At 42.1% G+C, this 13,107-nt stretch overlaps 1 protein-coding gene across 4 annotated transcripts in view; it reads right to left on the bottom strand.

Annotated features, from left to right (window-relative positions):
- The window catches only part of ube2h (ubiquitin-conjugating enzyme E2H (UBC8 homolog, yeast)), a 148,615-nt gene that overhangs the window by 49,114 nt on the left and 86,394 nt on the right, over positions 1-13,107 (bottom strand). For 2 of the 4 annotated variants that reach the window (XM_072241734.1, XM_072241736.1), the window contains exons 4-5: positions 1,330-1,353; positions 314-353 (exon numbers count right to left, since the gene is read on the bottom strand). In XM_072241734.1, coding sequence (XP_072097835.1) covers positions 314-353; positions 1,330-1,353 — 64 coding nt within the window. The remainder of the gene's footprint in view (positions 1-313; positions 354-1,329; positions 1,354-13,107) is intronic. The other 2 variants (XM_072241735.1, XM_072241737.1) reach the window with 1 other exon arrangement.

The raw sequence follows: 13,107 nt of genomic DNA on the forward strand, positions 1-13,107 counted from the left end.
CCAAACCTCTTCATTTCCCAAAATAGACTTTAAAATACTTCTGTTTCTTCCAAATTTTACAGTTACCATATGTAGAAGAGCCATAGGAATACATGGCTTAATAGATACATTTTGGCATGCACATGAAATTTAATTTTAGTGCTTTGAAGAATTAGATCAGCCCAATTTGTCTTAGTAATATGCAACCAAGGAAATCTAACAACACCTCCATCCTAACCAATAATAGTATCAAAGTGACTCTCCAGTACTTTATCTTGTCTTGTATCATTCTCATCTCACTCTCTCAGCTGCTACTGAAGACAGAGTTACTTACGCTTCATCGATGTTTGGATGGAAAATTTTATTCATGAACCCTGAAAACAAGCATATGAAAATCAGTTAACTGCTGAGAAATGGAAAGAAAAACAGCAACACATGGACAAAATTGGAGCACAAGCTATCAGATCTAGTGTTCTTTTGACGTGTGTGGAGGGTGCTGGAAACGGACAACATATTTATAAAGTAAAAATGATCTCCGCATGGCATGTTGCTCTAAATATACAGCACCTTTTCCATTATGGTAACAGCACAGATGCAATACTCCCAGGAAATATGCTGTACACCATGAACTGAATGAAACTGTATGATGTTGCTGTACATGCTGCTAGCTTGGCTCAATCACCGCAAGTCAAAACATGTTGCATAATTACCACAAATTATCAAAACGTTTTTTGTAATGTAGCCCTGCAACTCCTTCCCAAGATTTTTCAAATGAAAGAGTAATTATGGTTACTTGTGCAAAGAATTTCCAGACTTGAGCCCTATAAATGCATAGGGAAAGGTAAATATTGCATACAGCAGGGGATAAAGCAGGAAACCCATTATCACCATGAACAGGCTTCAATATCAAGTCTACAGTGACAAAGTTGCATTATGCAAGGACATTTGGAACCATGTTTAAATTAGTAATCAGATATATCAAGCTGATAGTGTAGTTCATTTCACCATTCAAGATCACATTAATATTTAAACATAAATGCAGTGAACTTCACAAGATTTCAAGTTAGTCTCCTTATTGTCTATGGAAAAGTCAAACAGGGCAGCAAAGTATTAGATCAGCATACTAAACGACAGTAATGATGTCATTAAGAATGACTAACCTGCTTTCAATTTTTTTTAATATAAAGTACAAACTTCACTATATTTCTCAACAACATGATAATTACTTACTTTTTGCTTTTCTTGATTGGTTCATACTCATCTGACTAAATGGCATGGACCAAAAAAACCAATCCAGCTGCCGGATGGCATTTGTTCAAAAGCAACAACAAAGCCTGATCACATCCTTACCTGTCACTTGAAGCACACTTTCCACTAAAAGTGAATAAAAGAAACAAACCTGAAAAGTTGAACCATTCCAAATGATAATCAGGCTGTCATCATCTCACTTAACACATGGACTTCCTAAAATCTCCAAAATACTCATTTAAAAAATCAAACGTATTCACAAATTCCTGTTGTCAGTTCTAACCTGCCCCACAATTTGCTGGACACAAGGGGGAGTCCCAGCTGCCAAGAGCAAACAGGAAATTAGCACAGACAGCAAATTCCAGACCAACTACCTAAGATTACAGAAAACTACCAACCGGTGCATTGATATTTGCCAACAGTTTCAACAAAATTAGGACAGCTACGCGTTTTCAGGATTTGGACAAGCGCTTCACAAGCAAATGTTGAATGAATATGAATTTTTGTACAGTTACAATATATTTTATAACAATAGAAAATCATATTTTTATATCTACAGCTTTTTAAAATCATTAAAAAAAAATCAATGAATTACCTAATAAGACAGAGCTGAGCCTTTGAGGTGTGGGCATTAATCATATGCAATGGAATCAAATCACACAGTAAATTTGGTCACTCAAAATTGAGCATCGAGGTACCGTAAATCAGCAAAACTGTACACATGACAATCAGCAACAATGCAGTCTTGCAACTATTGCAGAGTATCACTGCATGCAAAAGAGTACTGAAGCAGTAGCAGGCAGAAATGAGACACCATCGCTGTGAAGCCATAATTGCAGGCTATGTGTGCTAAGCAACATAAACAAGCAAATGGATAAAGCCACACTGAGACCAGATCAAAGCTCTGCAATTACATCAGTTGTTATTATGAATAATAATGGACAATTAGACAGTTAACGACATGTGGCAACATCAAGGATGGTCATATCTAAAAGAGTGCAAAAGACAATACTGGAGTAGTCATAACTACTTTCAATCATAAGTTCAGAATAGATGATTCAGCTTGGCTTCCTTCCAAGATCCCCACAGTAGCCAGTATTCAACTAATTCAACTCACTTCACACAATATCGAGAATAGTAAGTAGTTAGCACTCGATACAGTAAAGGCAACGGAACTAAAGATATCGCACTAGTGACACTGAAGACGTGCGCTACAGATATAATGCTAAATCCAGCCAGGGTGTTCCAGTACAGAAATGCATCTGACGTTGTGGAAAATTGCCCAAGTGCATAATAATTCACCATAAGCAAGGCAAAGACAATTTGGGCCGTCACCCAGTCAGTCCACTCTCAGCCATTAGTGATGGCACGTAATGTTGACTCCTACTCATTTGGACCAGCCATTGAAATACTGTGGACAAAAGAGCTTGTCAAAGATTGGGTATCCTGTAAGCAGGTAATCCACCGTTTGACACTCCAAAACCTTCCTGCCATTGACAAAGCACAAGCCCGCACCTATGGAGAGAAGTACTAAAAATAAATAAAATAATCGCCATTTTGGGCCAAGACCCTTCATCAGAACGCTTAGATGCTGTCTGACCTGCTGAGTTCCTCCAGCATTGTTATTCTGAATTTTCAGCATCTGCAGAAGCTCCTGCATTTATGAATTGTGAAAGGATTAAATTGTGAGTATACTGTTTCACAAGGCTGAAACTGACTGATGGGGAATTAACTAAAAACAGGGCAGCAATGGGCAATACCAGAGCATATCTGGTGGATGAAAGTTTAGGACAGATATTAGAGGAAGATTTTTTTTTCAAATCAGAGTGATAGGAGCCTGAAATGCACTGCTAGGGTGGTGATAAAGACTAATATAATGGGGCACATTTAAGAGACTCTTAGATAGGCACATAGATGTAAGAAAAATGCAGGGTTATGAGCTGTGCAAAGTGAAGGTTTCGATTGATGGGTTTATTATATAGGTCCGCACAACTTTGTGGGCCAAGGGACCACTACTGAGCTGTAAGGTTCAATGTTCTATCCTTTTTAAAATAAAATAAGATCACTTGTTATCACCAGCATTGGATCGAAAATAGTGATTCTTGATGAAAAATATGCAATTTAATTGAAGGAAAGGCAGAACTACTACAAATCAAAAACAATATTATACATTCAAGTGGTAGTGATTTAGAATAATAGTTGATTGTAGCCATTGCAGCAAGACCAGAATATGCAGGAAACCACCAATTTACACCTGTTCAGGTCATGAAAATTTGCCCTTACAGAATTCACAAATCACTATCTAAAATTTGTGATACAAAACAAAATTTGCTCTCTTGGAATTTATGAAAGCAAAGTAAGTAACTTGTTTTTCCAGCTTGTGTTTTTGGCACGTGTGCAGATGATGCAGTTTTACATTATGGAGAAATGATCACGAAATAAACTATTTTCTAGTATCACGACCACCACCCACCCTCAACGCGAGGGTTGCCTGTATACCACGATCTTAACATATACAAGAGATGGTCACAGACTTACTGCATTTGATAAAAACGTGGAGATAACACTATTACAGTGGAGATACCCAACAGGACCTAAAAAGTTCTATTTTAACTTCATCAGTCCACAGGACTTGTTTCCAAAATGCATCAGGCTTGTTTAGGTGTTCTTTGAACCTTTTGAATAGAACTCTTTGGCCGCTATGAGCAAAAGTATGTTTGGACAAAAAAAAAGGTGCAGGGTTTCATGAAAAGAACCCCTCTCCAACTATTAAGCACGGGGGTGAATCGATCATGCTTTGGGCTTGTGTTGCAGCCAGTGGCACGGGGAACATTTCACTGGTAGAGGGAAGAATGGATTCAATTAAAAACCAGCAAATTCTGGAAGCAAACATCACACTGTCTGTAAAAAAGCCGAAGGTGAAAAGGGGATGGCTTCTACAATAGGATAATGAACCTCAACACACTTCAAAATCCACAATGGACCACCTCAAAAGGCACAAGCTGAAGGTTTTGCCATGGTCCTCACAGTCCCCTGACTTATACATCATCGAGAATCTGTGGATAGACCTCAAAAGAGCAGAGCATGTAAGACGGCCCAAGAATCTCACAGAACTAGAAGCCTTTTGCAAGGAAGAATGGGTGAAAATCCCCCAAACAAGAAATGAGAGACTCTTAGCTGGCTACAAAAAGCTTTTACAAGCTGTGATTCTTGACAAAGGGGGTGTTACTAAGTACTGCCATGCAGGGTGCCCAAACAGTTCATCTTTTACTCATTTAGCTATTCACAGTAACAAAAATTTTGACCAGGGGTGCCCAAACTTTTGCATGCCACTGTAGGTGTAAAGGAGAATGAAATAATTGTTACTCCAGATCCAATGCAGCACAAAAAAAAAACCCACAAAAGATGAAGGACACAACAATAATTTAAAAAAATAATTGTAAATACACAAGGTAGCTTACAGTGCCTATAAAAAGTATTCAACCACACCCCCCCCCCCCAAAGTTTTCATGCTTTACTGTTTTACAACATTGAATCACAGTGGATTTAACTTGGCTTTTCTGACACTGATCAACAGAAAAAAAAAACTGTCAGTGAAAATAGATCTCTACAAAGTGATCTAAATTAACTACAAATACAAAACAAAATCATTACACAAGTATTCACCCCCCCCCCTTGAATACAACACACCAAATCACCACTGATGCAGCCGATTAGTTTTTGAAGTCACATAATTAGCTAAATGGAGATCTGTTTTTGGAGACCCATGTGCAGTCAAGGTGTTTAGATTAACTGTAGTAAAAATACACCTGTATTTGGAAGGTCCAACTGCTGGTGAGTCCATATTCTGGCAAAAACTGCACCATAAAGACAAAAGAACACTCCAAGCAACTCCACGAAAAGGTTATTGGAAAGCACAAGTCAGGAGATGGATACAAAAAAATTTCCAAGTCACTGAATATTCCTTGGAGTACAGTTAAGTCAATCATCAAGAAATGTTTAGAGTATGGCACATTCTGTCTAGAGCAGGCCATCCTCAAAAACTGAAATTAATTGAATTATTTCATACATCCTTCACATACATGAGCAGTAAAAATTTTTACGTTATGTCTCCATCTAAATGTGCAATGTGCAATTTATAGTAATTTGTAATAAATAGTACATACAACAGGACAGTCAATATAGCACAGAAATACAATTGTATCAGTGTGAATTAATCTGGTGGAAGAAGCTGTCCTGGAGCCTGTTGGTCTTGGCTTTAATGCTATGGTACCGTTTTCCGCATGGTAGCACCTGGAACAGTTTGTGGTTGGGGTGACTCGGGTCTCCAATGATCCTCTGGGTCCTTTTTATGCACCTGTCTCTGTAAATGTCCTAAATAGTGGGAAGTTCACATCCACAGATGCGCTGGGCTGTCCATACCATTATCTGCAGAGTCCTGCGATTGAGGAAAGTACAGTTCCCATACCAGGCAGTGATACAGCCAGTCAGGATGCTCTCAATTGTGCCCCTGTCGAAAGTTTTTAGGATTTGGGGACTCGTTGCAAACTTCAACTGTCTGTGTGAAAGAGGTGCTATTGTGCTTTTTTTCCCACTACACAGTCGGTATGTACATGTCATGTGAGATCCTCAGTGATGTGTATTGCCGAGGAACTTAAAGCTGTTCACCCTCCCAATCCCAGATCCATTGATGTCAATAGGGGATAGCCTGTCTCCATTCCTCCTGTAGTCCACAACCAGCTGCTTTGTTTTTGCGACATTAAGGGAGAAGTTGTTCTCTTGACACCACTATGTCAGGGTGATGATGAATTCTCTGTAGGCTGCCTCGTTATTATTTGAGGTAAGGCCAATCAATGTAGTATTGTCAGCAAATTAAATTAGCAGATTAGAGCTGTGGGTGGCGACAAAGTCATGGGTACACAGAGAGTAAAGGAGAGGGCTTAGGACACAGCCCTGAGGGGCACCCGTGTTGATGGTCAGAGGGGCAGAGGTGAGAAAGCCCACTCTGACATGAAGTCCAGGATCCAGCTGCACAAGGCAGGGTGAAGGCCGAGGTCTCTGAGCTTCTTGTCGAGCCAGGAGGGAATTATGGTGTAGAATGCTGAACTGTAGTCCAAGAACAGCATTCTCACATAAGCATCCTTCTTCTCCAGATGTGTAAGGTCAGTGTGCAGAGTTGTGGCTATTGCATTATCTATCGATCGGTTCGATTGGTAGGCAAATTGTAAGGGGTCCAGTGTGGGTGGCAGCAAGCTGCAGATGTAATCCTTGACCAGCCTCTCAAAGCATTTGCTTATTATTAAGATGAGTGCAACACGATGCCAGTGGTTCAGACATGTTACCTTGGTCTTTTCATATACAGGGACAATGGTGGAAGTTTTGAAGCAGGAGGGCACTCTGCATTGGGAGACAGAGATATTAAAAATGTCTGTAAGCACACCTGCCAGTTGCGCCGTGCACACTCTGAGTACCCACCCCGGGATGCCATCCAGTCCCGCAGCCTTGCGACTGTCCACCCATTGGAAAGATCTGCGTACTTCAGGCTCAGAGATGACCAAGGTGCCGGTCACTTCAGCGGTTCTCCTCGGGGGCTCAGTGTTGGTGACATCGAACTGAGCATAAAAATGATTTAGCTCATCTGGGAGAGAGGCAGCAATGTTGGCAGCACCACTGCGCGTAGCTTTGAAGTCTGCGATGGTATGCAGACCTTGCCATAAGATGTGACCATGCAAGGAGGAGACTAGTGAGGGAGACCACCAAGAGATCCTTTGACAACTCTGGAGGAATTACAAGCCTCAGTGGCTGAGATGGGAGAGACCGCGCATATAACTACTGCCTGGTTGCTTCACCAGTCACAGCTTTCTGGCAAACAGAAAGCCACTGTTGAAAAGAAAAACTCACATGAAACTTCGGCTACAGTTTGCCAGAAGGCACGTGGGTGACTCTGAAGTCAACTGGTAGACAGTTCTATGGTCTGATGAAACAAAAATTGAGCTTTTTGGTCTTCAGACTAAATACTTTGTTTGACCTAAGCCAAACGCTGCACATCAAAAACACATCATCCCATGAAGCATGGTGGTGGCTGCATCATACTGTGGGGATATTTCACTGCAGCAGGCCCTGGAAGGCTTGTGAAGGTAGAGAGTAAAATAAATGCCGCAAAATACAGGGAAATTGTGGAGGAAAACTTGATTCAGTCTGTAAGACTTGGGAGAAGATTTGTTTTCCAGCAAGACAACTACCCCGAGCATAAAGCCAAAGCTACACAGGAATGGCTTAAAAACAAGAAAGTTGTATGTCCTGGAGTGGCAAGTCAGAGTCCAGACTTCAATCCAATTGAGAATTTGTGGCTGGACTTGAACAGAGCTGTTCACTCATGTTCCCCATGCAATCTGACAGAGCTTGGGCATCTGTGTAAAGAAGAATGGGGGGAAATTGCAGTGTCCAGGTGTACAAAACTGATAGAGACCTATCCACACAAACTCAAGGTTGTAATTACTGCCAAAGGTGCATTTACTAAATACTGACTTGAATGGGGTGAATATTCATGCTTTCAATTATTTTGTGTTTTATATTTCTAATTAATTTAGATCACTTTGTAGAGAACAATTTTCACTATGACACAGAGAGACTTTTTCTGTTGATCAGTGTCAAAAAAAAACAAATTAAATCCACTGTGATTTGATGTTGTAGAACAATAAAACATGAAAACTCTTTATAGGCACTGTACATACAAGTATGTCCATAAAGTGACACTAGGCTCTACATGTGACTGACAGGAAATAATAAAGTAGTGGAGTTAGTGGGTGGAGGTGTTGATCAGCGTTACTGCTTGGAGAAAGTAACCTTTTGAGTTTGGTGGTCTTGGCGCGGATGATACGTAGCATCCTTCCTGATGGGAGTGGACAAACAGTCCATGCGCAGGGTAGGTGGGATCCTTCATGATGTTACTGGTCCATTTCTGGCACTTTTCTGTGTGTGTGCATGCAATATTACAATACAAATTATGTAAAAAAAATATTATGTACACACAGCACACATCAAAGTTGCTGGTGAACGCAGCAGGCCAGGCAGCATCTGTAGGAAGAGGTGCAGTCGACGTTTCAGGTGAAGGGTCTCGGCCTGAAACGTCGACTGCACCTCTTCCTACAGATGCTGCCTGGCCTGCTGCGTTCACCAGCAACTTTGATGTGTGTTGTGTGTACATAATATTTTTTTACATAATTTGTATGTTGCTTGAATTTCCAGCATCTGCAGAATTCCTGTTGTTTATGTACACACACGTACTTTTCAAAAATCTAAATAAAATCCAACATGAAACAACCTTAAATTTATTAAATACATTTAGATTTTAAGTTGGCTATTCAGCCCAAAAGATCTGTGCTTGTATTTGTGCTCCAAAATAAGCCTCCTCCATGACTTCATAACTCCACCATGGACAGTGCCAAGCCCAGCTGTAAAAGGAGGACTGGGCAGAGGGCTAGCAAACCATCCCATAAAAATCCAGTGCTACAATAACACCAACAGAAACATCAAAAATCCTATCCATGGGAGAGGAAGGATATTCGAAGATGGGCAACATCTGAGGTAACTTGAAAGACAGAGGATTCTAGTAAGTTGCTAGCAGCAGCTGATGCCCCAGGAGTGATGGGTTCAAGAAGAACTTTACTTCATCTCCCCTAATTTTCAAAGTAGTTAATGAGTTTTTTTAACCATCAAACTTCATGCAAACTCACATTAATTCTATCAACTCCTATTGTGCTTGCCAATCTGAACAGTTTGTCACTTGTTGGTTACTATGGAATTCAGAAACACTGAGGTTTTAAAAATTGATCCAAACACAATAGGGGAGCAGTTAAACTGGCTGCCAGGTGCCTAATCACAGACTTGCAAGGTCACGCTGCTCTGGCCTCACTAACACAATAGATGGAACATGACTCAACAAAGTGGTCACAACTGAGATAATGGGTTAGAACATCCTAGTCTGGTACTGCCCATCCAGAATCATCACACACATACACTGATGCAATGTGGAGGGTTTGCCTTGCTAGTCAAAGGCATCATGACCTCCCGTGCTGTGGTACAGCCAGTGGCAGGCGGTCGAGGTGCACTGAGGCCTCCTGATGCAGAAAATTTGTTAGTCAGTAAGCCCTGCCCAGCTCAGAGATGTTTATCAACTACTGAGTAATTAAGGGGAAAAGGGTCAACTAAACACATAAAACAAGTGATTAAATAAAGGTTAAAGACACATCCATTCGATGCCCATTGAACAGAACTGGATTAATCTGGCAAAGAATCTGAAAGGCAATTCTCTAGCATGATCACACGAGGAAATCTGCAGATGCTGGAAATTCAAGCAACACACAAAAATGCTGGTGGAACGCAGCAGGCCAGGCAGCATCTCTAGGAAGAGGTACAGTTGACGTTTCGGGCCGAGACCCTCCGTCAGGACTAACTGAAAGAAGAAATAGTAAGAGATTTGAAAGTGGGAGGGGGAGGGGCAAGATCCAAAATGATAGGAGAAGACAGGAGGGGGAGGGATGGAGCCAAGAGCTGGAAAGTTGATTGGCAAAAGGGATACAAGGCTGGAGAAGGCAGAGGATCATGGGATGGGAGGCCTAGGGAGAAAGAAAGGGGGAGGGGAGCCCAGAGGAAGATAGAGAGCAGGCAAAGAGTTATAGTGAGAGGGACAGAGGGAGAAAAAAGAGAGAGGAAAAAAAGGAAAAAATAAAAAATAATAAATAAATAAGGGATGGGGTAAGAAGGGGAGGAGGGGCATTAACGGAAGTTAGAGAAGTCAATATTCATGCAATCAGGTTGGAGGCTACCCAGACGTAATATAAGGTGTTATTCCTCTAACCTGAGTGTGGCTTCATCTTTACAGTAGAGGAGGCCGTGGATAGACATACCAGGATAGGAATGGGATGTGGAATTAAAATGTGTGGCCACTGGGAGATCCTGCTTTCTCTGGCAGAGAGAGCATAGGTGTTCAGCGAAACGGTCTCCCAGCCTGCGTCGGGTCTCACCAATATATAGAAGGCCACATCGGGAGCACCAGACGCAGTATATCACCCCAACCGACTCACAGGTGAAGTGTCGCCTCACCTGGAAGGACTGTCTGGGGCCCTGAATGGTGGTGAGGGAGGAAGTGTAAGGGCATGTGTAGCACTTGTTCCGCTTACAAGGGTAAGTGCCAGGAGGGAGATCTGTGGGAAGGGATGGGGGGGGGGTGGAACGAATGGACAAGGGAGTCGCATAGGGAGCGATCCCTGTGGAAAGCGGGGGGAGGGGGGGAGGGGAGGAAAGATGTGTTTAATGGTGGGATCCCGTTGGAGGTGGCAGAAGTTACGGAGAATTATGTGTTGGACCCGGAGGCTGCTGGGCTGGTAGGTGAGGACAAGGGGAACCCTATCCCTAGTGGGGTGGCAGGAGGATGGGATGAGAGCAGATGTGCGTGAAATAGGAGAGACGCGTTTGAGAGCAGAGTTGATGGTGGAGGAAGCCCCTTTCTTTAAAAAAGGAAGACATCTCCTTCGTCCTGGAATGAAAATCCTCATCCTGAGAGCAGATGCGGCGGAGACGGAGGAATTGCGAGAAGGGGATGGCATTTTTGCAAGAGACAGGGTGAGAAGAGGAATAGTCCAGGTAGCTGTGAGAGTCTGTAGGCTTATAGTAGACATCAGTAGATAAGCTGTCTCCAGAGATAGAGACAGAGAGATCGAGAAAGGGGAGGGAGGTGTCGGAAATGGACCAGGTAAACTTGAGGGCAGGGTGAGAGTGGAGGCAAAGTTAATGAAGTCAACGAGCTCAGCATGCGTGCAGGAAGCAGCGCCAATACAGTCATCGATGTAGCAAAGGAAAAGTGGGGGACAGATACCAGAATCGGTTTGGAACATGGATTGTTCCACAAAGCCAACAAAACAGCAGGCATAGCTGGGACCCATATGGGTGCCCATGGCTACACCTTTAGTTTGGAGGAAATGGGAGGAGCCAAAAGACAAATTATTAAGAGTAAGGACTAATTCTGCTAGACGGAGGAGAGTGATGGTAGAGGGGAACTGGTTAGATCACCCTAGCATGATGTTTAATAGCCTTTCCTACTGCTTTCCTAATGTCAGCATTAGTCATTATGAGAAAACAAGAACCTCACGTGTTTAAAGTGCAAGCCAAGTTTGGACACAGATCTCACCCAAACAGAGTTTTCTCTCTACATAGATGCTCGGTAACCCTGCTGTATTGGAGGCTTATTTTAATAACATTTACTTTAATGCAATAACATATTTCCCTCAAGAGTAAACTCTACTGCTTTCCCTGATAGATTGGCACCTCTTGTGGCTTCTCATACTCAGTAATTCACCTCATTCTCTGCCTCAAATTCATTGTCCTCCATTCCTTCATAATAGCTTTCCTCAAATATTCTCAATCCTTTGACCTTGCTGTCAGTGTTATAATTCCATTGTCTTAAATTACCAACAGTATCATTTGTGATTAGTATCTTTGTATTCCACCTCATCCCTTAAACTACTTTCTGTACTGCCACTGGAAAAACACTCACCTGCTTCAATTACGCTTGTACTTCCAAAACCTCAACCAGCTAAACACCAGTATCCCAATTGTCATGGCATTTCTGTCATTATTGATCTTTCAAATAAAAGCCAACTACCATCTTTGATATTCTAATCTCAATTTAAATTACTCCCTCATGCCAGCTGCTGCCCAATCCTATTAAAATCAGCAATTAAAAGAACTTCTCTTCCTGCTGCTTAAATTAGGTGGCACGTTATGAAGTCAGAGTCAAAGTAGTACAGCACAGAAACAGGCCCTTCAGCCCATCTGGTCATGCCAAAATCATTTAAACTGCCTACTCCCATCGACATGCACTGGGACCATAACCCTCCATACACCTACCATCCATGTACCTATCCAAACTTCTCTTGATCATTGAAATTGAGCTTGCATGCACCACTTGTGCTGGCAGCTCATTTCATACTCTCATGACTGAGTGAAGTTTCTCCTCATGTTCCCCTTAAACTTCTTACCTTTCACCCTTAACCATGACCTCTGGTTGTAGTCCCACCTAACCGCAGTGGAAAAAGCCTGTTTGCATTGACCCTGTCTATACCCCTTAATTTTGTATACCTCTGTCAAATCTCCTCTCAGTCTTCTCCAATCTAAGGTATACAGTCCTAACCTATTCAACCTTTCCTTTTAACTCAGATCCTCCAGACCCGGCAACGTCCTTGTAAGTTTTCTCTGTACTCCTTCAACCTTGTTTACATCTTTCCTGTAGGTAGGTGACCAAAACTGGCCACAATACTCCAAGTTAGGCCTCACCAACATCTTATAAAACTTCATAACATCCCATCTCCTGTATTCAATACATAGGTATGTGAAGGCCAATGTGCCAAAAGCTTTATGGCAGTATCTAACCATGATGCCACTTTCAATGAATTATGAACTTGTATTCCCCAATTCCTTTGTTTTACCACACATCTTACTGCCCTGCCATTCACTGTGTAAGACCTACCCTGGTTGGTCCTACTGAAGTGCAAAGCATCACACTTACCTTCATTAAGCTCCACCTGCCATTTTTCAGCCCATTTTTCCAGCTGATGCAGATCCTCCTGCAAGCCATGATGGCTTTCCTCGCCATTGACTACACTGTCACCTGCAAATTTGCTGATCCTATTATCTGTTCTCAACTAGTGTCCCCCTTCTGTTTAAATCTGCAAAGCAGAAATGGCAGATTATCACTCCACCTCCAACTTTGACATATTGGCACCCTCAAATGTGTGCTCTTTCCCAAACTTTTGCTCTGAACCCCCAATCAACCTATTGTCACTGCTAATCAACTCATCCAGCTCTAGTAAATGTCACTAC

The sequence above is a fragment of the Mobula birostris genome, chromosome 23 (genome assembly GCF_030028105.1).
Source record: "Mobula birostris isolate sMobBir1 chromosome 23, sMobBir1.hap1, whole genome shotgun sequence".
Taxonomy (NCBI): domain Eukaryota; kingdom Metazoa; phylum Chordata; class Chondrichthyes; order Myliobatiformes; family Myliobatidae; genus Mobula; species Mobula birostris.